We start from the raw sequence: 26,873 nt of genomic DNA on the forward strand, positions 1-26,873 counted from the left end.
TAAGCACTTATGAGAATTAAATGAGATAATACAGGCAAAGGCTTATCCCAGGGCCCGGCCTGTGTAAGTGCTCCACAAATATTGGCCCCAGTTATGAACAAAAAGGAGAGAAAGGATAAAAAAGAAGGTAGAGGGGAAAGAAAGAAAGAAGAGGGGAAAAAAGAGAAGAAAAGAAAGGATGGAAGAACTTCAGCTCTCTCTGGCTTTGAAAATGTGAAAACTGGCTCTTCTGGTAGGTGTAGCTGGCTTTATTTCCCCAGGGCTCTTGTTATGGCCTAGGTGGGGTCATCAGATCATCTAATGAGTGACTCATTACTTAATAAGTTGGTATATTATTTAGAAAAAGAGATCTAAAAGTATATGTCGCAAATATTCAGAACTAAACAAGCAGCCAGGTCATAAAACTCAGTGGTTCCTTTTCATAAAGCACATGTGAGCGCTCTCTCTTTCTGTCTCTCACACACACATATATGCGTATAATCTTGTGTGTGTATATATATATATATATAATATATACGTATAGTCTTGATTCTTTTTATTTCAAGAATAATGGTGATGGTGATGTTTTCTGTCTTGCAAAGGCTAATGGGAAGTCCTTATTATAATTTCAATACAGGAAGCAATACCAACAAGTTTTGTGTAGCTTCTGTACTCTGGCAAACTCTCTTTTCAGGGTTTTGATGAAATGGCTCTATATTCTCCTCAAACGGCAGCAAGTGTCAAAACTGCCCTTCCTCCCTGCAGTCTGTCATCAGATCTAATGAGATCCAAACCCCAAAGCAGGGCCAGTTTGTAGTCCTTCACTAAGCAGCCTCGTCCTCCCCTCGGCTGGCCCATCCTGGCGCCGCTGATTCCTCAGAGGGGCCGTTGCTGCTCCAGGCTGCGACCCCACAACGTTCTCACATCAGTGGCTCTCAACCTTCAAAAACCCATCTCACATTTTCTTCTGGGCCTTCGTTATGCCCTGTTTGGGCAGCCAGTGGAGAGTGGTAGGCTCAGATTCATCGTGAATTCCAGCATTGTGTAGCTGAACACTGAACTGCTGAGAAGGCTCAGTGCCAGAGGCTGTGTCTCCTTTTCTGAAACCACTTCCTAGTTAAGCTCTTGCCAGCGGCCATCACTTTGCTCCTCTCAGAGTTTGGACGATGTTGAGGTCACTTCACTGAACAACCTTCTGTTCAGTTGGAGTCTAGTTCAGTTTGCTGCTTTTGGGGGACAAAACCCACCAGGACCATTAGTCCAGGCTGAGTTAGACCACACGATTCGACCTCCTTAGGCTTGCAAGCCGCCGGGGAAAGACCACGGAGTTCGATGTCAGTAAAAGGCCCACAGCCTGATTCAGGAATGGGACATTTGGCCTCCCTGTCCTGGCCCCTGTGCCCCATAGCCCCAAAGGGAATAAAGAATTCTAATTGCATGGTAATGTATTTATATTCTGATAAATGCATGTCAGTGGAAGTGAGGAATGCTTATTGATGTACACGGCTTATGAACAAAACACATAAAAGGTAAAAACTCAGTTGCCTCTGAGATGGCGGGTGAGAGCACTTTTCACACAACCCCTAGGGCTCTCATTCACACCCAAGGCTTCAGTTGCCACCTCTGCCAAAGATTTCCTCATCGGCATCTCCATCCTGACCTCTCCCCTGAGTCCCAGAGAGGATTTTCAGTGACCATTCCTACCTGTGTGGCACACAGTCACAGCCAACTCAACATGCTGAAAACTAAGCTCGTTATCTTCCCCCAAAGCCTGCCCCTCCCAGGTGTCCCCCACCTCAGGGAATATCACCCGCGTAAACCCCGGCGCTCCCGCCGGAAGCCTGGGAGCACCTCTCCACTCTCCTCAACCTCTCAGCCGCTTGTCCAGTCAGTCGCCACGTCCTGAGGTGCAGCCTTCTCAGCTTCCCTCGAGTCCGTTAACCTCTCCCATTGCCACTACCACTGTCTCCATCCAGGCCACATCGTGTCCTGCCCAGAGTCCTTTATTGGTTTCTAACTGGTCTCCTGGCCTTCACCCTGGCTCCCTTCAATCCAGCCACCCATAGTGATTCTTCTGAAATACAAGTCAAAACATGTCTCCCTTTTGTGTAATAACTCTCAATAGCATTCCTCTGCCCTTGGTTAAAACGTAAACCCCTTGGCCTGTGACACAAGGCCTTTCACAGGCAGCTTCTGCCCACCTCACTGGCTCATCTCCTGCCACTGCCCGCTTTGAGCACCACCCTCCAGCTGCGGTGAACACTTTTCCGCTAAGTCTTCGCGTCTGTGGCCTTAGCTGCTGCCTCCTGTTCCTCTTCCTCATTCCCTTCCCCCTTCTCTTCTTGTTATTGAAATATAAAATGCATCCGGCAAAGGGCATGTACCACATGTGTACAGCTAAGCGAACTGTCTCAAATGAGCACCCCCAGGTAACATGTGCCCAGATCAGGACCCTGAAGAGAACAGTACTCCAGAAGCCTCCTTCAGGCCCCTTTTCACCACCTCCCCAAGAGATATCACTACCCTGACTTCTAATGGCACAGACTAGTTTTCCCCACTTTTGCACTTTATATAAATGAAAACTTACACAACGTTATCAGGTAACTCCTGCTGCATAGCAAACCACCAATCAACGGAATGGCCTGAAATCACCTTAAAGTTCCACCTTCAGCTTCATCAGTCCTTGCAGCTCTGCTCTTTTGTCCACTTCATCACCAAGCTTCTTGCAAACTGCCCACACTCTGTCACCACCTGGCCTCTCCTCCTGTTCACTCTTCAATCCACTGCACCCATCCGTATTGTTCCACTGAAGCTGCTGTCATCAAAAGGCACGAGTTACCTCCTTATCGTTGAACCAGACGAACAGTTTTCAGTCTTTTCCTACTTGACACGCCCCACCATCCAACTCACCCTTTAATTCAGTGGGTCACCAAGTCCTAGGGATTCTTCCTCTTCAACCCATCCTGTATTTGTCCTACTTCTGTCTCCACTCATTATCTCTTGCCTGGACTAATCCAACAGCCTCAAGATACCTCCCTGCCCCAAGCCACTCTTCCAGATTTATCATTGCAACATATTTTTCCCTGAATAGAAATCTGGACTTGTTCACCACCCACCATGGAATAAAATCCAAATTGCAGCAAGGCAGGAAGACTCTTTGACCTGTTGCTCCAACCTCTCTTTCCGTGCTTTTTGCCTAACACACACCCTCTGCCTCGGCCACGTTGAATCTGCACAGTCTCTTGTGTATTTGACCTCTGAATTTCTGCTGGGAGGTTCTCTCTCGCCAGAAATGCCTGTCACCCCATTCTCCCCTTCAAATCTTCTATCTATCCTTCACATCATATCTGTAATGCCACCTCCTCTACAAAAGCATTAACAGCTCCTTTTCTGATCCTGTTTTCTACTATTATTACTAATGAATATCATTATTATAATATGCTTGGCTTACCCCCCTAGAACATAAACTCCTCGAGGCAGGTAGGATCTTTGCTTTGTTCACTGATACAGCAGCCCAAGCTCCCAGAACTGTGCCTAGCACATAGCAGGCACTCTTGTTAAATACTTGTTAAGTGAATGAATGGTTAACATTTATTGAGCACTTATTATGCCAGGAGCTTCCAGGCAGAATCTCATTCAGTCCCCACCACAGCCCTATGAGGAAGGAACTGTTTTTATCCCAGTTTTGCATAGGAAGAAACTGAAGCTTAATGAGATTAAGTAACGTGCCCAAGGTCACACAGTTGATACATGGTAAAGCTAGGATTTGAACCCTGATTTGTCCAAGCCCTAAATAACCTCTCTCTACTGTCTTGAGCTTTGCAGTGGTGTTTTTCACAAAACTCTACAGTTGGCTACAGTAGGTCTTCAGCAAATGGAGCAGTTATCTTGAAGTAGTGGAAATAACTCTTTATATATTTATCTCTTCATTATATCATGAGTTCCCTGAGAATAGGAAGTGAATCCTAATTATTTTATTTCCTCATGGCCACCGCCAGAAACCCCAGGTAGCCGCACAGTGTCTCACACATGTTTGCGTTCGCTAAATGTTTACTGAATTAAGTAAAGGAGTCTGCTGTTAAAGAGAGGCAGCATGTGGCAGCCAGTCCTTTTTGCACAGTCAGGGATTCTGAGTACTGTCCCGATGGTTGCCCCGAATCCAGGCCCAGCTGCTGTCTCTTCCAGCGCTTTGCTTCTTCAGCACACGATGTAGGCTCAGGGCCATCCCTGGCTAACCCACCCGCCACCCTGACTCCGGCCCTTTGCCGTCCTTCCTGTCCTTATGAAATTGCCCTGCCTGTCTTCCTGCTGTCAGTGGTCTGATCACGCAGAGCAAGTCCTGCCCCCCCACCCCTCTTCTTGACCCCATGCCCTGCCTGAACCTGGCTGCTTCCTTGGTCATTCTTGACAGGCAGCGCAACATGACATTTATATAGATAATTGGAACACAGGGTGGAATGTGATAAGCACAGAGTCACAAGGCACTAGAGGAGCTATGAAGAGGGAAAAATTCCTAGTTAGATGATGGAGGAATGGAAAATGAAGCCACTGTCTTTTTCATCCCGATAAAAGGTGTTTTTGTTTTGTTTTGTTTTTAATAAAGAGTTTAGGTTTGTTGGTTATTTAGGATTGTCAACTGCAAGTAATAGAAACTTGAGTGCTTTAAGCTGAAAGGTGAAATGTATTATAAGGATACAGTCTCTCGAGGTATCCAAAGGTTGGAATGCAGCCAGACCTCAGAAAATAGTCCAGGGTCTGGGCAGCATTCTCTTTCCATGTCTTATCCTCACTGTCTCTGTACATCTGCCTCGTTCTCGTCTCTCTGTGATGTCTTCTCGTCCACAGACCTCATCATGGTACATGGCTGCCAATGGCTGCTGTGTTTGTACTTGGAATTTGTACTAAGTGTCCCCATCAGAACCACAGATCCTCAGGGAAATCTACCTCATTGGCCCGGCTCGAGTCCGGTGCTCACCCCTGGCCCAGTCACCTGCTGCCAAGAGAGCAGGGTCACGTTGTTCACCATGGCTGCCAGGCGCCCTGCTCTGTGCAGAAAAGATCATTGTAAGCTGAGCAGACTCTCTAAAAATGTCCATTACAATTGGTTCTGTTACCAGATAAGGCTCTTGTAAAAGAACTCTGGGTGCCTCCCCAAGAAAAGAACAATTAAGAGGCTTCCTAGGGCTTCCCTGGTGGCGCAGTGGTTGAGAGTCCGCCTGCTGATGCAGGGGTCACGGGTTCATGCCCCTGTCCGGGAAAATCCCACGTGCCGCGGATCGGCTGGGCCCGTGAGCCATGGCCGCTGAGCCTGCGCGTCCGGAGCCTGTGCTCTGCGACGGGAGAGGCCACAACAGTGAGAGGCCCGCGTACCGCAAAAAAAAAAAAAAAAAAAAAAAAAAAAGGAGGCTTCCTAGCTTTGAGATTCTTTGAGAAACAAATACATAAATATGAATTGCCAAACAGCAAGCATCATCCTAATTAACTAAGACAATGTCCACTAGTGTCCACTAGTCATTTCTAACAGGCTTTTAACACCAGTTTTGTTTATCAAAGACCTAGAATCCTGGCTTCAACCAGGTGTCTCACACACATCTAGATGACCCACTAGACCAAAGCATGGAAGATAAACCAGGCTGGGCATTGCTCCCTCCTCAAGGCCTTACACAAATGATGCCCACACCTGCCCTTCGGCAACCAGAGTTCTCTTGTCTTTCTAATAAGCCAGTGTAATCAAGTCCGGGGAGACAAAATCCCCACCGTTGGAGGGTTCCATGCCCCAACAAATTCCAACAGAGCTAACTCTGACCACTGCTTCCTTAATGTGATTTAAGGCTGGGAGAGAGAGGACTAGTGTGGCTCCTTCTTTCATCCTGACCTGGCCTTGCCCATTCAGTGACCCATCAATCTGAGGCTGGGTAAGGATAATCTGAAAAGCTTATCCAACTTAGAAGCGGGAATGCTGGAGTCAGGATGTCCAAGGCAGCTCCAAAGCTTCACGTCCATTCTTCCTGGACAGGGTGCTCACTGCTGTTGCCCCCAGGGTTGACACGTGCTCCTGGGCCCACAGAATTGGTGGCACAGCCCCGGGATGTGGTGAGGTGGCATCCGGGCCCCGTCCTGGAGGATGACAACGTAACTCTTCCTCTCGAAGCATACTGTGTTCCACCCACACCATTTCAGTGACACCCCTTGGCTTGTCTTCCAGGCTCCCCGGGTACAGCAGGCCGTGTGTGCAACCTGACTTCCCGAGGCATGGACAGCTGCGAAGTCATGTGCTGTGGGAGAGGCTATGACACCTCCCGCGTCACCCGGATGACCAAGTGCGAGTGTAAGTTCCACTGGTGCTGTGCTGTGCGCTGCCAGGACTGCCTGGAGGCCCTGGATGTGCACACGTGCAAGGCCCCGAAGAGCCCCGACTGGGTGGCTCCCACATGACCCCAGCGGAGGTCACCATCCACCTTCCCTCCCACAAGGACTCCATTGGATCTGCAAGGATGCTGGGCTCTTGGGTTCCCTCTGGGAGATGTTTCCTTAGGCACGTGGCCTTTGTCTTTACGGAAGCCTCTTCCCGCTCCCTGGGGGCCCAGGACGGGGCCCACACGCTGCACATTAAGCATGCCCTATTTTCTCCGACTGCCGGCATCCTGAGGCACGTCTCTTCCTGGTCGCAACGGGCTGTTAGAGCGGGGAGGGGTGGTGGGCCCAGACCACTGTCTCTACCCACCTAGACATTTCCTCTTCTAGAACAGTTGGCCAGAGGGAAAAAGAGTGTCTCAAAGGAACTTCCTCTGTGTTTTCCAACAAATGTTCACAGTTAAGAAATTCCATACTTCTGTCCGGAGGGTGAAATATAGAAAGCAGGATAAACCCCTACTGAATTAACTTTAATTCTTGAAAAGACCAAGCAAGGCTTTTGCCTGATCAAGTGATTTTCACAGCCACCACCTCTGGGGTGATTGGTAATTGGCTGAAGAAAAATGGCTTTCAATAAACTTTAGGTTTCAAATGCACGCATTTCAAGGCATTTGTTGCCATATTAAAATCTGATGTGACAAGGTGGGTCTGTTGTCCTTTGGTACAGTTTGGAGTCTGTGCAATAGCAAAAGCCTCAGAAAGTGATTGCTTTGCATTACTGTCCACTCAATATAAAGAACTTTTTAGGGAATGAGATCACTTAGAATCTGAAGGGAATTTAAAAGAAAACTGATGATCCGGCAGTATTCTGTAACTGTTGGGTGAAGATGGAGGAAAGTAACCTAGTGAGTGGAATGTCAGAAAACACATCTGTACAGATAAGGGGGAAGCGGGGGAATGAAATTCCTACCTGGTGTGATGCTTGCGGCCCATGGAATTCTGTAACTGAAATGGCTTTAAGAATGAAAACTTTGGGGATGACAAGACCAGGGAACCAAAATGCTGACAGAGAGGTTTCCAGAGCGAGGTCACGCCTGGACAGCTCCAACCATAAGTGGACAACTAAAAGAAGTCGGCCGTGTGCGCAAAGGGGCATCAACTAGTTCCTGTCGCCCTTCAAGCACATTGTAAAGACCTGTCATATTTAATTGTGTTCATTTGACGCTTACAAGATGACAAGATACCATAGCCTAAAGCAAATAACACATAGCCTTGCTTATAAAGTTGGTAACCCTAGTGTATTATATTGCAAACAAATTGTAACTTGGAGACTATATTTAAGGGACCCAGCTGTAATTATGGGAACATCGATATGCAAATTGTGGCTGGCTTCTGCCCTAAACCGAAAGATGACATCCAAGGAAAATGGAGAGGTTGCCTGCCCCGTTTTATCAGGTGAAAGATGTATCAGATGAAAGAAAGGTGAAATACCCGAAGGTACTCCTCATTCCGCCCCTCCAGTTAGGTTCTAGTTCTAAATGGGATCTCTTCACAGAGCTACATTAACTAACAGGATGATTCACTACGGGCATCTGGTGTCACATTACTGCTGCTTGCTTACCCTTTGATACTTTGGCCTTCAGGTTCTCTACCCTTGATTTAGAGCAGGACATTGACACCAAGCCTCTTGGAAATCAACCCTCTGGAGGGCTTTGTCATAATGATATTTGCCTCCTAGCTTTCTTAAAAATGACAGAATTCATCTCTTTTCACTCACTCCCAAACCATAAAATTAATTGTCTAATTTTTCCAAAGTGGCTCTTCCTTCTTTTTATTCTAAGGATTCAGAGGGTGGGAGGATGGAGCATGGTGGTGGCTGCTCTGAGCCCAGTGTGGGTCTGGGAGTGGGGAGGGGGTGTGAGTGGGAGGCCGAACAGGTGAGCTCAGTCTTAGTTACACTAAAGCTTGCTGTGGGAGGATGGAGGGACTTTCTTGGGGGTCCCAAAGCCATCAGCCCCCCTTCCTGCTGGATGAACTGTGAAGTCATAAATCCGTGGATATATTTAGACATGGAAAGGATCTTAGAGGACATCTTAGCTCCCCTCAGCCTGTATCTGGGGAAACTGAGACCAAGAGAAGTGAAGGAATCTGTACAAATACCAGCCGTTACCCCGATACTCCCACAAACAGGACCACACTCTAAGAGTCTTCAAGAAAGTTAAGCACTTTATCTATTAAATGAAACTAGTTTGTCTCAGAATTAACTTGGTGGATTCTAAGCAATTTTAGTGTCTTGAGGGGATGTTCATTGTTTGTTTGTTTGTTTATCCCTGGCATGCTTAGATCTGACTTTCTTCTTATGCTGAAATGCATCCTTCCTGATAAGGAGCAAGGGGACAAGGCACGTCCATGTCCCCTTGCTCATACACTGCCTCTTGCTGCATAAATTGTCCTATTTTGTAAGAGAGACTATGGCAGCCATCTCCAGTGGCAGTAGATGAAGCCACTGTAGAGAGTAAAATAAGAGAGTGAAATATTTTTATCTGCTTTTACTTCTGAAAGAGAAAATCTCCAAATTTTTAAAAAGGTGAAGATAATTTCAAACTTATTTTCTTTAGGGTTTGGTACAGGATCAATATTTCACGACTCTAAAAGATACTAAACTCTTGATTTTCCAGGCTTTTAAGGGAATGTATGGCATGAATTACCCAAAATAAAATAATGAGGGAATCCATTCAGGTCAAATCCCCTTACAAATTCCCTCCCGGTAAATATCTTATTATAAGTGGAAGTTTTCTAAGCTCAAGATGATGCCTATTGATTTTTCTGCCATTTCTGAAAACGTTCCACACAGCAGGAGATCTTCACTAGTTCACTGTAGTTTTCTTAAATAAAGATATAATTGCACATGATTCTCAGACTTAGCAAATGGGTTTTTTTCTTCAATAGATTTGCCTCTGTCAGTTGGTCTGTGGTGCCGACTGAACACCCTTTTCAATGTGCATTCTAGTTACAGCGTCCTGGACAGTGCCTCATGCTCTGAAAGCATTAACACCCTGCCTTAAAGAGACCAGTTTATGCCCTCAAATGGCTTAAACTCAAGCACAAACGCCCCCAGTGCCATGACCACACTTGGCTCTGGCTCTGTGCCCCTCAAGGATGGGGGCCCTGGCCTGTTATTGGACCACAGTTACTTCAGGATGGGAGTGGGAGACGCATAGGGCAACCCCAGGCGTAGAACACTGCCTATCTGCTCTGCCTTTTATGGGTGTCACTAGATTGAAATGAGCATTCCAGAAGGATCCACCAAATGGCAATTTAATCTGCACGTGGCCTGATCATGGGAGGGGGAGTGAGAGGGAAAGAGCCAGGTAGCTGTTGCCAAGAGACCAGCTGAGTTTGGTGATGGTGGAGAGTGGCTTTTTCAGCTCTTGTGGGTAACCTCCACCCTTCCTTCTCTGTGGCTTCCCTGTCCCCTCCCAGCACCTACTTCCAAGGCATCTGGAGGCCCCTGAGCCTTAGGGCCTCGGGCCGTTGCTCGGCTGTCCATACCTGTTGTCTAGCTCTGCTCCAGGCTGCCAAGGTTAATTTCAAGAGATGTTTTCAATTGTCACACGATTTGCCTTTTTATAGGAGTTATTATGATGCTTGAAAACATCAGGTATCACGTTTCTTTTTCAAAGAAAGGCAGCTTTAAAGTCAGAAAATCCAACTTCACATTGGCACTTCTCGGCCTTATTAACTTATTAAAGAATCTTACATTGACTCTCTGAGACCTACCGCGGGCCTCTCTCTCAGAGGCAGCCAACATGACCGTGCATGCGCTTGGGCTTGACAGTATTTTCAGGCCAGGATATTGTTATTACTTCTCACTTATTAAAGGCTGGCCTGGGGCTGGTGTTGTCTCGCTCAGTTAAAGAACATTCATCTCCCCTCTTGCCCACTCTCAAAATAAAGGCTCAGAGAGGTGTCCAATGGACCAGAACCATTCTTTTGTCTATTTACTGTACTTCAACCTGAGTTCCTTATCTTAAGAGCAAGAGTTGTACTCTCAACAAATAGACCTCCCAGTTCCAAAGCTGGTAAATTGCTTTTGTCAGGTCTGTGCTGACCTGCAAAGCGGTCTGCGGGTGTAAGCTGACAGCTAAGGTGTGCTGATTTTGACCTTATCCTTACCTAGGCAGAGAAAATTTTCACTCATCCATGAGAATGTTCTTTACATTTTTCTGGGGATCAGCAAGGTGACAGGTGGTTTGCAAAGCCCAACATGATCGTTATTTTTCTAAATTGTAGTTGTTCCAGCTCTAGTTTTTTTTTTCCTGAGGTTCACATGGATTTCTTGTTTAACCAAACCTCCCACTTCCACCAGCTAATAAAAGTGTCACGCAGATTGTTACAAAGAACTATTGTTATTTACAAGTCTACATCTTCTGTGAAATCAAAATATAATAAAGCGAATTTTCGGTGTTGACTTTGTTATTCTAAACTCGCGATAGTCTTGCCAAACCCTCTGGTGAAAAGAAATCCCTTCAGGTTACGGGAAACCGTCTTTTCTCAGGACCACCCTTAACACAACTTGATTAAGAGGCGTCTTTCAAGTATGTAAAGATTTTCAGGGAAGGCAATTGACTTACCTCACTGATAACTACAATTCACAGGTAAGACATATTCTAGATGGAAAAATTATCCCAGGTTTTCACCTGTGTTCTCCTGTGGTTGCCACCTAAGTGCTTGCCCCCTCTTGGCACCAGCATGCTTTGGCAGCGTTTATAAGTTCAGTGTCTCTCCACAGCAGCTAGACGCATCCCCATCAACTTCTCCATATTATTTTCCAAATAAGTGCTTGCTCTCAGCTAAATGTTTCTTTTCTCAGCTTGATTAAAAACATACAAGATCCCTCACCCCTTCATTGAGATCTGTGCATCCTGATGGTATATGCCACTTACATACAAGCAGCAAAAGCTCAGAAAATGGAAATAAACTCTCCCACAGCAAGGGAAATCCACTCCTCCCCCCATTTTCTCTTCCTTGATGAGCTGTATTTTGGGGTGACCTGACTAAACAAGGTGCTGACTGTACGTCAAGCACCCCAAGGTGACCAGCCCCCTAGTCAGGCTGCTCCTGGCCCCTCTAGGATTCATTCCTAGAAACTCCTCCACTTGCACGATTTGAAGAAGAGGTGGTGACACAACACATGTGTCTGTGTGTGTTTTTCAAAGGGCATTTCCCCGAAATATTCTTTGCCCAGACACTGTCAATGCAATTCCCTTTTTATCTAAGCTTTTGTGTGACAGGGCTGTCCTGCACATGGTAGGATCTTTAGAAGCAACCCTCGTCTCTAATCACTGGATGCCAGGACCGTGCTCCCTAGTGTGACAACCAGAAGTGTCTCCAAACATTGCCAGATGTCCCAGGTGGGGTGGTGGGAGCGACGGGTGATAGTGAAACCGCTCCCGGGTGAGAACCAAAGATCTAACACTTCAAGTCCTCTTAGTAAAATGGCAGTGTGTTTTCAGAAGTTGGAGGCTGAATTCTTCTTAGGAACTCCTCAGTTTCACAACCCTCAGGGACAAAAAGCCCAAGATATGGCCTGGAGCTGGAGGAGTGAGAACGTTCTAGCTCTGCCTAAAATAGTTGAGTGATTTTGAGTTTTTCAGGACAGAAGAGGGGTAATAGTCAAGAGGGGTCACTGCAAAATGGAGAAAGTCTGAGTTTCAAGCAGATATGGCGAGACTTTCCAGTGGAGAGCCTGGGTGGGTTACCAGCTACAGGTTGCTCACTGCACGCACACACACACACACACACACACACACACACACACACACACACACACTGCCTAGACTCATGTGGGTGGTATTTTAGTGGAGTGAAGGAATTCAGAGAGTTGTCCAACATGTGCCAACGAAGATGGGAAAGGGCCAGCGTGTGCTGGATGCAAGGTGGGGTAGAGTGGAGGAAGAAAGACGCTGGGTGATAGACAAAATGAAGGGTCACCTCAGTGGGCTGGAGAACTTGGGGCAGATGACAACTGGCTAAAGGAAGGAAACAGAAAGCCTGTCTTCTTTCACTTGACAATTTTTCATGGGCCAAACTGGATTTCTGTTTAGGCTACCCAAAGAAGTATAAAGAGCAGATGAGAACCACTTGGATGAACAAAAGAACTCTTCATCTGTTCCTTCATCCTATGATCCAGTTCTAGATAATACAGCATGAGTAAAATCTGATCAACCAGACCAATTTACCATTTAGATTGTTTTTGGACTCAACTTGATTTTGTCATTTCCGAGTACTGACTAACCCTGTGAAAGCCCCTGTAACTGAATCACAGGCTCTGGATTTCCCCAGGTAGTGCACGCAATCCTATCTTAATAGCATTGCCGGCTTTCCTAAGTTCCACACATGAGAGGAATCACATTACTGCCTGTAAACCCAATTCAAATACTTCAATGATGAAGATGCATCCAGCATCCACTCAGCCAGCTTGCTCACACTGCTTACTTGGGCAGAGGCTAGGGAGTTTGGCAAACCCATCTGTAAATGTTCAGGGGCTTCATGCTGCAGGTGGAGGTTGCACACCAGCCGAACAAATAGCAGGAAATACAGAAAATGAAATCTGAACTGGAGTCTCCAAATGCCTACCCGCCCACATAAATTGGTATCTGCCCCTTGATCATTATTCTCCAATAGTAATGAAGACTTCATGAAAGGCCTTGAACTCTGAGTTGTCATTGTGGAGCTGTGCTTAATCAAGACAAATATTCCCAGCCTAAGAGTATGACTAGAAGAAGAAAGGAGTAGGGGTTTAATTTTCTTATATATTGTTATAACTATAAACAATGCCTTATCTTCTCAACAACTCTCGCGAAATAATAAGCACTTGTATTTTTTAAAGTATCTACACCAGTCCTTGGAGATTTTATTAGAATCATGATTCACAGATGAGAAACTGTCCTCCTCTACAGTGTTTAGTAACACTGTATGTCTCTGGCTATTAACCATTCATTCACTGGTGATTTTCCTTTATTTTTTCTGAACTGACTGATTGGCTCAAGAGGATCCCTCTGGTTTGGATATTATAGACATATAATTAAACAGTTTCTGAAAATTATGTTGTTCTGTCATATGGAGATGGGACTTCAAGAGAGCAGTGAGAATCCCTCCAGGATTCATGGAATCACAGAATGTCACATTTGGAAGGAACGACGCACATAATTTATTCCCACCTCTGCATTTTATTCATGGGAAAACAAAAGAAATTTCATGGCTTGGACTGTGATGTAAGCAAGACACTCTGAATCATCTTCAGGCAAGAACAGTTATTTTTCATTCCATCAGTGTGTACTGAGCATCTCCTGTGAGTCAACTGCTGTGCTCCATGCTGGAAATGCAGCAGTAACTAAGACAGACATGCCCTTTCCCAGACCCTTCTGGGAGGCTACACGGGATGTGTGTAGTTTACTTTTTATTTTACAAGCACTTTCACATGCAGGGTTAGATCTAGTCCTTAGGACCACCCTTAGATATAGATATGATTATCCTCTTTTTTTAGATGAGGTAAGTTTCAGAGAAATTTAGTAATTTGCCCAAGATCATAAAAGGGCTTATAGGAGGGAGAGCCTGGACTCAAATATTTGTTTTCTAAGTCTCACTCCAGTGATCTCTCCAGTACACCAGAGCTCCCTCTGATTAAAACTCAAGGAGAAGGGCTTCCCTGGTGGCACAGTGGTTGAGAGTCCGCCTGCCGATGCAGGGGACATGGGTTCGTGCCCTGGTCCGGGAAGATCCCACATGCCGCGGAGCAGCTGGGCCCGTGAGCCATGGTCGCTGAGCCTGCACGTCCGGAGCCTGTGCTCCGCAATGGGAGACGCCGCAACAGTGAGAGACCCGCGTACAGCAAAAAAAAAAAAAAAAAAAAAACTCAAGGAGAAGTATTCTGTCCAATGGGCTAGTGAAAACTGCTTAGTTGGTTCCATGACCATATTTTCCAGCAGACGTGTGGACTGCCAAAGGACTTCTGACTTCATTTATGTGCAATCCAGACAGCAAATCATATGTACAGTCACATGTAAAAGAGCTCTGCCAGAAAGTGACTTGTACTTGTACATTTAACAGGGCACTTATATTTAAAATAAAGTGGTTTTGAGATTCTTCTAGAAAATCTAAGATTTCTGGTCATAAGAAGTCTATTTACTCTGTCATATGGAGATTGACTCCACAACTGAAGAGGGTTCAGAAATATTATGTATCAATTCCAACATTGTATGAATTATGATTTATTCAAGAGTATTTTCCGGGCTTCCCTGGTGGCGCAGTGGTTAAGAATCTGCCTGCCAATGCAGGGGACATGGGTTCAAGCCCTGGTCCGGGAAGATCCCACATGCCATGGAGCAACTAAGCCTGTGCGCCACAGCTACTGAGCCTGCATTCTAGAGCTCACGAGTCACAACTACTGAGCCTGCGTGCCACAACTACTGAAGCCTGCGTACCTGAGCCTGCACTCTGCAACAAGAGAAGCCACCACCATAAGCCACGCACCGCAATGAAGAGTAGCCTCCACTCTCCACAACTAGAGAAAGTCCGCACGCAGCAACAAAGACCCAATGCAGCCAAAAATACATAAATAAATAAATTTATATTAAAAAAGAGTATTTGCCAAATTCCTATCTAATAAGTGATTACTCAAGTTGAGTAACATGTCAATAGTTTTTAAAAATATTTTTCATAATAGTCTTGCCCTTTTACCCTAAAGAAGGGAGACAGTTAAAATTTTCTTAACAACATTGCCCAAGAAAAAAAAATTCAGAATTGTATTCAAATGTAAGAATGTATTTCAAAATATTTTGAAGGCACAAAGTGCTTATAAATATGATATTAGCATCTATTAGCAATAATAATATTTTATCTTGTTTAACATGAAGTATGGATGGTCTTTCTCTCCATAAAGCAAACTGGGAAGATTTGTATAATCCTAGATTATTATCCTAGATTATAATGTTTCTAGGAGCAACAGGTGATCTCTGCTGTACCTTCCGGTCTAGAAACAGTCCAGCAGGGCTGGAGCAGTACATATTGTTGGCACTGACCTCCAATTGATTTCTAATCTACGACTCATTTAGTCGAGCCTTGTGGTTGGGATTGCTTCTGATGGTGGCCAAATCAGCAAAAGGAAATTCTCTTTAGAATGTAAAGGAACCAAGGATAAGTCCTTACATGAATATATGAGGAGTGTAGGAGAGCAAGAGAGAATCTTTGTCTAGATAGAATGTTAAGCAATGGGCTAGGGGAGAGGGTGGAGAATTTTTATTACAATTATTCTAAAAGCGTATGGAATAGATTTACACTCATGTTTATTCATGATGAAAAAAAAAACCTGCCCCCAGATATGCATTTTAATTTGTGAGAAAACTGCTAAGCAATGTGAGATCATGGAGAAGGCGGTCCTTAAAATAAATAAGTAAATAAAATCTGGGGAATGTAATCCTGCCTAGAATGTGATTCATTCTTTTGGAGCAATAAATGAAATGATGTCCAAAAGCAATTTTCATATTTCTTGGACATGTAAGCATTTTTCCTTGTACAACTATAGCAGAATCAGATCCCTAGGTAGATTATATAGACAACCATGAGGGGAACAACTCACCCCGAAATGTCATTTTTCTTTCATTGTTCCAGAATGGGGCTTAAAATTCTCACCCTTACCAATGCTGCCTGGGGATGAAGAAACTACGTTAGGAACTTTTCTTTTAAAATGCATGAACTGGGGGGACCTTCAAGATGGTGGAGGAGTAAGACATGGAGATCACCTTCCACCCCACAAATACATCAAAAATACATCTACATGTGGAACAACTCCTACAGAACACCTACTGAATGCTGCCAGAAGACCTCAGACTTCCCAAAAGGCAAGAAAATCCCCACATACCAGGGTAGGGCAAAAGAAAAAAGAAAAAACAGAGACAAAAGAACAGGGACGGGACCTGCATCTGTGGGAGGAGCTGTGAAGGAGGAAAAGTTTCCACACACCAGGAAGCCCCTGCACTGGTGGAGACGGGGTGGGGGGGGGTGAGCCAGGGGGGAAAGCTTCAGAGCCAAGGAGGAAAGCACAGCAACAGGGGTGCAGAGGGCAAAGCGGAGAGATTCCCGCACAGAGCATCGGTGCCGACCAGCACTCACCAGCCTGGGAGGCTTGTCTGCTCACCCACGGGGGCAGGTGGGGACTGGGAGCTGAGGCTCAGGCCTTGGAGGTCAGATCCCAGGGAGAGGACTGGGGTTGGCTGCGTGAACACAGCCTGAAGGGGGCAAGTGTGCCACACCTAGCTGGGAGGGAGTCCGGGAAAAATTCTGGAACTGCCTAAGAGGCAAGAGACCATTGTTTCGGGGTGTGTGAGGAGAGGGGATTCCTTCCCCCATGTGCCCACAGAAGGCAGAGCACCACCTAAGCAAGCTCCAGAGAGAGGCGCAAGCCATGGCTATCAGCTTGGACCCCAGAGACGAGCATGAAACGCTAACACTGCTGCCGCTGCCACCAAGAAGCCTGTGTGCAAGCACAGGTCACTACCCACACCCCCCTTCCTGGGAGCTTGTGCAGCATGTCACTGCCAGGGTCACGAGATCCAGGGACAACTTCCCTGGGAGAATACACAGCGCTACTCAGGCTGTTGCAATGTCATGCTGGCTTTTGCCACCACAGGCTCGCCCTGCATTCCAGTTATGACTACTGTACCCCTCCCTCTTCCTGGCCTGAGAGAGCAAAATAGCCCTAATCAACCTCTGCTTTAACACCCTCCTGTCTGGGCACGGAAAAGATGCCTGAGGGCAACCTACATGCAGAGGTGGGGCCAAAAGAGCCCCAGGAGCTGTGCAAACAAAGAAAAGAAAGGGAAATCTCTCCTAGCAAGCTCAGGAGCAGCGGATTAAATCCCCACAAACAACCTGAGGTACCCTGCATCTGTGGAATACCTGAAGAGACAACAAATGTTCCCAAAATTGAGGCGGTGGACTTTGGGAGCAACTACAGACTTGGGCTTTGCTGTCTGCAACTGATTGGTTTCTGATTTTTATGTTTATCTTAGTTTAGTTTTTAGTGCTTGCTATCATTGGTGGATTTGTTTATTGGTTTGGTTGCTCTTTTCCTTTTTTTTATTTTTAAATTCTATTATTTTAATTTTATTATTTTTAATTTTATTATGTTTTATTATTATTTTATTTCATTCTTTCTTTTCTTTTTTTCTCTTCCTTTTCTTCTGAGCCATGTGGCTGACAGGGTATTGGTGCTCTGGCTGGGTGTCAGGCCTGAGCCTCCAAGGTGGGAGAGCCGTGTCCAGGACATTGGACCACCAGAGACTTCCTGGCCCTTCGTAATGTCAATCAGTGAGAGCTCTCCCAGAGATTTCCATCTCAACACTGAGATGCAGCTCCACCAAATGGCCAGCAAGCTCCAATGCTGGATGCCCCATGCCAAACAACTAGCAAGACAGGAACACAACTCCGCCCATTAGCAGAGAGGCTGCCTGAAATCATACTAAGACAAAGACACCCCAAAACACAGCACCGGACACGGGCCTGCGCACCAGAACACAGGCACCAGTCCCTTCCACCAGGAAGCCTACACAAGCCACTGAACCAACCTCACCCACTGGGGGCAGACATCAAAAACAACAGGAACTACAAACAAGCAGCCCGTGAAAAGGAGAGCCCAAACACAGTAAGTTAAACAAAATGAGAAGACAGAGAAGTATGCAGCAGATGAAGAAGCAAGGTAAAACCCCACCAGACCAAACAAATGAAGAGGAAATAGGCAGTCTACCTGAAAAAGAATTCAGAATAATGATAGTAAAGATGATCCAAAATCTTGGAAATTGAATACAGAGAATGCAAGAAACATTTAACAAGGACCTAGAAGAACTAAAGAGCAAACAAATGCAATAAATGAACAACACCATAAATGAAATTAAAAATTCTCTAGAAGGAATCAATAGCAGAATAACTGAGGCAGAAGAATGGGTAAGTGACCTGGAAGATAAAATAGTGGAAGTAACTACCACAGAGCAGAATAAAGAAAAAAGAATGGAAAGAATTGAGGACAGTCTCAGAGACCTCTGGGACAACATTAAACACATCAACATTCGAATAAGAGGGGGTCCCAGAAGAAGAAGAGAAAAAGAAAGGGTCTGAGAAAATATTTGAAGAGATTATAGTTGAAAACTTCCCTAACATGGGAAAGGAAATAGTCAATCAAGTCCAGGAAGCGCAGAGAGTCCCATACAGGATAAATCCAGGGAGAAACATGCCAAGACACATATTAATCAAACTATCAAAAATTAAATACGAAGAAAAAATAGTAAAAGCAGCAAGGGAAAAGGAACAAATAACATACAAGGGAATCCCCATAAGGTTAACAGCAGATCTTTCAGCAGAAACTCCGCAAGCCAGAAAGGAGTGGCAGGACATATTTAAAGTGATGAAAGGGAAAGACGTACAACCAATGTTACTCTACCTAGCAAGGATCTCACTCATCAACAGAGAAACTAAAACCTCTACAGACAAGCAAAAGCTAAGAGAATTCAGCACCACCAAACCAGCCTTACAACAAATGCTAAAGGAACTTCTCTAGGCAGGAAACACAAGAGAAGGAAAAGACCTACAATAACAAACACAAAAGAATTAAGAAAATGGTAATAGTAACATACATATCAATAATTACCTTAAATGTAAATGGATTAAATGCTCCAACCAAAAGATATAGACTGGCTGAATGGATACAAAAACAAGACCCATATATATGCTGTCTACAAGAGACCGACTTCAGACCTAGGGACACATACAGACTGAAAGTGAGGGGATGGAAAAAGATATCCCATGCAAATGGAAATCAAAAGAAAGCTGGAGTAGCAATTCTCATATCAGACAAAATAGACTTTAAAGAATATTATAAGAGACAAGCACACTACATAATGATCAAGGGATCAATCCAAGAAGACATAACAATTGTAAATATTTATGCACCCAACATAGGAGCAACACAATACATAAGGCAAATGCTAACAGCCATGAAAGGGGAAATCAACAGTAACACAGTCATAGTAGGGGGCTTTAACACCCCACTTACATCAATGGACAGATCACCCAAAATGAAAATAAATAAGAAAACAGAAGTTTAAAATGACACATTAGACAAGATGGACTTAACTGATATTTATAGGACATTCCATCCAAAAACAACAGAATACATTTTCTTCTCAAGTGCTCATGGAGCATTCTCCAAGATAGATCATATCTTGGGTCACAAATCAAGCCTCAGTAAATTTAAGAAAATTGAAATTGTATCAAGTATCTTTTACAACCACAACACTATGAGACTAGATATGAACTACAGGAAAAAACTCTGTAAAAAATACAAACACATGAGGGCTAAACAATACGCTACAAAATAACCAAGAGATCACTGAAGAAATCAAAGAGGAAATCAAAAACACCTAGAAACAAATGACAATGGCCCAAAACCTATCAAGAGCAGTTCTAAGAGGAAAGTTTACAGCAAGACAATCCTACCTCAAGAAACAAGAAAAATCTCAAATAAACAACTGAACCTTACAACTAAAGCAATTAGAGAAGGAACAAAAACACATGCAAAGTCAGCAGAAGGAAAGAAATCATAAAGATCAGATCAGAAATAAATAAAAAAGAAATGAAGTAAACAATAGCAAAGATCCATAAAACTAAAAGCTGGTCCTTTGAGAAGGTAAACAGAGTTGATAAACCATTGGCCAGACTCACCAAGAAAAAAAGGGAGAAGACTCAAATCAACAGGTTTAGAAATGAAAAAGGAGAAGTAACAACTGCCACTGCAGAAATAAACAGGATCATGAGAGATTACTACTAGCAATAAACTACTAGCCAATAAAATGAACAACCTGGAAGAAATGGACAAATTCTCAGAAAAGCATAATCTTCCAGTACTGAACCAGGAAGAAATAGAAAATATGAACAGATGAATCACAAGCACTGAAATTGAAACTGTGATTAAAAATCTTCCAACAAACAAAAGCCCAGGAGCAGATGACTTCAGAGGTGAGTTCTATCAAACATTTAGAGAAGAGCTAACACCTACCCTTCTCAAACTCTTCCAAAATATAGCAGAGGGAGGAACACTCCTAATCTCATTCTATGAGGCCACAATCACCAAAACCAGACAAAGATGTCACAAAAAAGAAAGCTACAGGCCAATATCACTGAGGAACATAGACGTAAAAATCCTCAACAAAATACTAGCAAACAGAATCCAACAGCACAATAAAAAGATCATACACCATGATCAAGTGGGGTTTATCCCAGGAATGCAAAGATTCTTCAATATATGCAAATCAATCAATGTGATACACCATATTAAAAAATTGAAGGATAAAAACCATATGATAATCTCAATAGATGCAGAAAAAGCTCTCAACAAAATTCAACACCCATTTATGATTAAAAAATCTCCAGAAAGTAGGCAGAGAAGGAACCTACCTCAACATAATAAAGGCCATATATGACAAACCCACAGCCAACATCGTTCTCAATGGTGAAAAACTGAAACCATTTCCTCTAAGATCAGGAACAAGACAAGGTTGCCCACTCTCACAGCTATTATTCAACATAGTTTTGGAAGTTTTAGCCACAGCAATCAGAGAAGAAAAAGAAATAAAAGGAATCTAAATCAGAGAAGAGGAAGTAAAGCTGTCACTGTTTGCAGATGACATGAAACTATACATAGAGAATCCTAAAAATGTTACCAGAAAACTACTAATCAATGAATCTGTTAAAGTTTCAGGATACAAAATTAATGCATAGAAATCTCTTGCATTCCTATACACTAATGATGAAAAGTCTGAAAGACAAATTAAGGAAACACTCCCATTAACCACTGCAGCAAAAAGAATAAAATACCTAGGAATAAACCTACCTAAGGAGATAAAAGTTCTGTATGCAGTAAACTATAAGACACTGATGAGTGCAATTAAAGACGATAAAAACAGATGGAGAGATATACCATGTTCTTGGACTGGAAGAATCAACATTGTGAAAATGACTCTACTACCCAAAGCAATTTACAGATTCAATGCAAGCCCTATCAAACTACTAATGGCATTTTTCAGAGAACTAGAACAAAAAATTTCACAGTTTGTATGGAAACAAAAAAGACCCTGAATAGTCAATGCAATCTTGAGAATGAAAAACGGAGCTGGAGGAATCAGGCTCCCTGACTCAGACTATATTACAAAGCTACAGTAATCAAGATAGTATGGTACTGGCAAAAAAAAAAACCCTGAAATATAGATCAATGGAACAGGACAGAAAGCCCAGAGATAAACCCATGCATATATGGTCAACATATCTGTGCTAAAGGTGGCAAGAATATACAATGGAGAAGAGACAGCCTCTTCAATAAATGGTGCTGGGACAACTGGACCGCTACATGGAAAAGAATGAAATTAGAATACTCTCTAACACCATACACAAAAATAAACTCAAAATGGATTAAAGACCTAAATGTAAGGCCAGACACTATAAAACTCTTAGAGGAAAACAGAGGCAGAACACTCTATGACATACGTCACAGCAAGATCCTTTTGGACCCATCTCCTAGAGAAATGGAAATTTAAAAAAAAAACTAAACAAATGGGACCTAATGAAACTTAAAAGCTTTTGCACAGCAAAGGAAACCTTAACAAGATGAAAAGACAACACTCAGAACGGGAGAAAATATTTGCAAATGAAGCAACTGACAAAGGATTAATCTCCAAAATTTACAAGCAGCTCATGCAGCTCAATATCAAAAAAACAACCCAATCCAAAAATGGGCAGAAAAGCTAAATAGACATTTCTCCAAAGAAGGTATACAGATGGCCAGCAAACATATGAAAGAGCGCTCAACATCACTAATCATTAGAGAAATGCAAATCAACACCACCATGAGGTATCACTTCACACTGTTCAGAATGGCCATCATCAAAAAACCTGCAAACAGTAAATGCTGGAGAGGGTGTGGAGAAAAGGGAACCCTCTTGCACTGCTGGTGGGAATGAAAATTGATACAGCCACTATGGAGAACAGTATGGAAGTTCCTTAAAAAACTAAAAATAGAACTACTATATGATCCAGCAATCCCACTACTGGGCATATACCCCGAGAAAACCATAATTCAAAAAGAGACATTTACCACAATGTTCATTGTAGCTCTATTTACAACAGCCAGGACATGGAAGCGACCTAAGTGTTCATCGACAGATGAATGGATAAAGAAGATGTGGCACATATATACAAGGAATATTACTCAGCCATAAAAAGAAATGAAATTGAGTTATTTGTAGTGAGGTGGATGGACCTAGAGTCTGTCATACAGAGTGAAGTAAGTCAGAAAGAGAAAAACAAATACCATATGCTAACATATATATGGAATCTAAAAAAAGAAAAAAAAAAGGTTCTGATGAACCTAGAAGCAGGACAGGAATAAAGACGCAGAGGTAGAGAATGGACTTGAGGACACAGGGCAGGGGAAGTGTAAGCTCGGACGAAGTGAAAGCATAGCACTGACATATATACACTACCAAATGTAAAATAGATAGCTAGTGGGAAGCAGCTGCATGGCACAGGGAGATCAGCTCAGTGCTTTGTGACCACCTAGAAGGGTGGGATAGGGAGGGTGGGAGGGAGGCACAAGAGGGAGGGGATATGGGGACATATGTATACATATAACTGATTCACTTTGTTATACAGCAGAAACTAATACAACATTGTAAAGCAATTATAGTCCAACAAAGATGTTAAAAAATAAGTAAATAACAAATGAATATTATTGAGCTTTATTCCTTAAGTCAACAATTATTATTCAACAAAATCTGGCATAATTTACCATCTATCAAATGGTATTTTCCCCAGTGTTGGGGAAACAGCATTGAAAAGGCAGATGATATAAATCAGAATTCTCTTTCTGGTAATATAGCAGACAAAATATCCCCCAAAGAAGCCTTTTGCTGCAAAATGTCTAGAAATTCAACAGAAGGTAAAATAAGCGTCCTTCGAAATGTGTAAGTGAATTCTTCCCACCCCGACACTCAAATACAGGAAAGCTCCAAAGCCCAAAAATAAAGAGCAAACTGAAAACTCAAGTTCTGGTGCCCGAGTGGAAGTCTACTAATCTCTGCCTCTAGAAGATTGGCCATGTCAGTGCAGGAAACAAGGTTTGGAGTCTTCTTGAAGTGAGGAATTGGAATTAGGACACAACATCCAATCCTTTCCCATGTAAAGTCAGAACCTTCAAAAAGGGCTATACAATCAGTAAAGGAAAAACCTGACCACTAGGCACAAGGAGTCAACTGCGAACTTTGTTCGCTATGAAATGAGATTAGGGTAGGGAAATATAAATTAGTTAATGAATTAATTAAATTTATAGCTCTGACCATTTACAACTACCAGTCTCTCCTCATCTTAGTTTGAAGTTAGAATTTACATAACTTGTTCCAGGAATTGCCTACCCAAGAAATTAACCTAAAAAAAATTCTAGATTGAGGTGCCCAGCAGATGCAAGAACAAAACCTTTCAGCGGGTCACACTTTCAACCAGGCTTGTAGAGGATTCTCCTAGGTAAAACTTCACCAAACCTGAGTTTATAATCTAAAACTACAAAACATGCCACAGAATAAGACTACAAGATTGAGAGTAACAGAAAAAACAAACCACAGACTTAGATACTCAAGAATATTAGATAATAAAATTATTATACACAGACTACAAAACAAATCTGTTTAAGGATGATAAAAGAAAATACAAAATGAATAATAATAAAATAATAATACTTAAAGGAAAAAGATTTAGTTAAAAGATAATTGAAAAGAATTAAAAAGAACATCTAGAAATTTAAAATATAATCACTGATATAACAAACTAAGTGATTTTCTACCTGTGGCCACAGCTGAGGGAGTATTGTTAAAGGCTTCCTTCTACTGCCATCAGGTCTAATTCAGTCTCCCAAAGAGCCCAAAGAGCCACGTAAGCCCTTTGTTAAAGGTTTGAACTTAAAAAAAAAAACAACTGTGAGAGACTGAGGAGCCATGGGGAACACCCACAGACTGTGTGGTAATGGAAGATTCAAACACCAAGCACTTCATAAGCTTTGGGTTTTGACATGTGCCACTGTGGTGCAAGCAGATGCATCATGAATGCAAGGCCACACAGGTGGATGGAAGAGCTGTGAACCAAAGAAGGCTGTTTCCAGAGAAGGTTTTCAAAGACTAGGTGCCCACTTACCTATGAAAAAGAGCTTTGTCAGTAGCAATGAAAACAGCATTGAAGAATATCGTGTAGGAGATTAATCTGAGCAGTATAGGAAGAATGAAATGACTGAAATCATTACAGTCTAGGGAAGTGACAAGAAGAGAGCCTTTGCTTTTATAACTTTAGATGACCATAACTCCATGGATAAGACTGTCATTCAGAAATGCCATCTTGTGAATAACCATAACTGTGAAGTAAGGAGAGCCCTGGATAAGCAAGAGATGGATAGTGCCTCATTCAATTCAAAATGCTTCTAAAAGTTTTGGCAGGAGGTTGTTTTAGAGGGAATGGCAACTTTGGTCATGGAGGAAACTTCAGTGTTGTGATAGCTTTGCTGGCAGGCATGTTGGTGATGAATTTGACTGCAATAGTGGATTTGGTAAGAATGCAAGTAGTTTTGGAAATGATGGAAGCTACAATGACTTTGACAGTTACAACAATCAATCTTCAAATTCTGGACCCATAAAGGAAGGAAACTTTGGAGGCAGAAGTTCTGGTCCTTATGGTGGTGAAGGCCAATACTTTGCCAAACCACAAAACTAATACGGTTATGGGTCTTCCAGCAACACAGGTAGTTATGGAAGTGTAGAAGATTTTAATTACAGTTAAGAAAAAAAAAAAAAAACCTTAGCAGAAAAGGAAAGCCAGAGAAGGGACAAAAAGCTATAGGTTACAACAGGTGTGTAAACTCAGCCAATCATAGTGGCAGACCCTAACTGCTACAAGGAAAAAAAGAAAAAAAAGAGGGTCTGTATTTGTGACTAACTGTATAACAAGTATTTTAGTTGTTTTTTTAAAACATCTTTATTGGAGTATAATTGCTTTACAATGTTGTGTTAGTTTCTGCTGTATAACAAAGTGAATCAGTTATATGTATACAAATAGCTCCATATCCCCTCCCTCTTGCGCCTCCCTCCCACCCTCCCTATCCCACCCCTCTAAGGTGGTCACAAAACACTGAGCTGATCTCCCTATGCCATGCAGCTGCTTCCCACTAGCTATCTATTTTACGTTTGGTAGTGTATATATATCCATGCCACTATCTCACTTTGTCACAGCTTACCCTTCCCCCTCCCCATATCCTCAAGTCCATTCTCTACTAGGTCTGTGTCTTTATTCCCATCTTACCCCTAGGTGCTTCATGACCTTTTTTTTTTCCCTTAGATTCCATATATATGTGTTAGCATACGGTATTTGTTTTTCTCTTTCTGACTTACTTCACTCTGTATGACACACTCTAGGTCCATCCACCTCACTACAAATAACTCAATTTCGTTTCTTTTTATGGCTGAGTAATATTCCATTGTATATATGTGCCACATCTTCTTTATCCATTCATCCGATGATGGACACTTAGGTTGCTTCCATCTCCTGGCTATTGTAAATAGAGCTACAATGAACATTGTGGTACATGTCTCTTTTTGAATTATGGTTTTCTTAGGGTATATGCCCAGAGGTGGGATTGCTGGGTCGTATGGTAGTTCTATTTTTAGTTTTTTAAGGAACCTCCATACTGTTCTCCATAGTGGCTGTATCAATTTTCATTCCCACCAGCACTGCAAGAGGGTTCCCTTTTCTCCACACCCTCTCCAGCATTTACTGTTTGTAGATTTTTTAATGATGGCCATTTTGACCAGTGTGAGGTGATACCAACTGTAGTTTGGATTTGTATTTCTCTAATGATTAGTGATGCTGAGCATTCTCTCATGTGTTTGTTGGCAATCTGTATATCTTCTTTGGAGAAATGTCTATTTAGGTCTTCTGCCCATTTTTGGATTGGGTTGTTTGTTTTTTTGATATTGAGCTGCATGAGCTGCTTGTATTATGTTGGAGATTAATCCTTTGTCAGTTGCTTCATTTGCAAATATTTTCTCCCATTCTGAGGGTTGTCTTTTTTTCTTATTTATGGCTTCCTTTGCTGTGCAAAAGCTTTTAAGTTTCATTAGGTCCCATTTGTTTACTTTTGTTTTTATTTCCATTTCTCTAGGAGGTGGGTCCAAAAGGATCTTGCTGTGATGTATGTCATAGAGTGCTCTGCCTATGTTTTCCTCTAAGAGTTTTATAGTGTCTGGCCTTACCTTTAGATCTTTAATCCATTTTGAGTTTAAGTATTTTAGTTTTGTTCTGTGGAAAGTACAAAGCATTCCAACAAACGGCTTTAATGTAGGGTTTTGTTGTTGATGTTCACATGTTTTGATTGCTAAATATAATAGTCTGATCATGAT

General features: G+C 42.9%; 1 protein-coding gene, 1 long non-coding RNA gene and 1 pseudogene across 2 annotated transcripts in view; 2 read left to right on the plus strand and 1 right to left on the minus strand.

Annotated features, from left to right (window-relative positions):
• WNT2 (Wnt family member 2) overlaps positions 1 to 6,641 on the plus strand; it is a 44,356-nt gene extending 37,715 nt beyond the window's left edge. The window contains exon 5 of the mRNA XM_060156007.1: positions 6,185 to 6,641. Coding sequence (XP_060011990.1) covers positions 6,185 to 6,414 — 230 coding nt within the window. The 3' untranslated portion in view covers positions 6,415 to 6,641. The remainder of the gene's footprint in view (positions 1 to 6,184) is intronic.
• The window catches only part of LOC132524171 (uncharacterized), a 39,294-nt gene that overhangs the window by 6,225 nt on the left and 6,196 nt on the right, over positions 1 to 26,873 (minus strand). The window contains exon 2 of the long non-coding RNA XR_009541808.1: positions 2,632 to 2,794. This is a non-coding gene — a long non-coding RNA (uncharacterized LOC132524171). The remainder of the gene's footprint in view (positions 1 to 2,631; positions 2,795 to 26,873) is intronic.
• On the plus strand, positions 24,534 to 25,257 carry LOC132524926 (heterogeneous nuclear ribonucleoprotein A1-like; annotated as a pseudogene).

This window comes from Lagenorhynchus albirostris, chromosome 8, assembly GCF_949774975.1.
Source record: "Lagenorhynchus albirostris chromosome 8, mLagAlb1.1, whole genome shotgun sequence".
Taxonomy (NCBI): Eukaryota; Metazoa; Chordata; class Mammalia; order Artiodactyla; family Delphinidae; genus Lagenorhynchus; species Lagenorhynchus albirostris.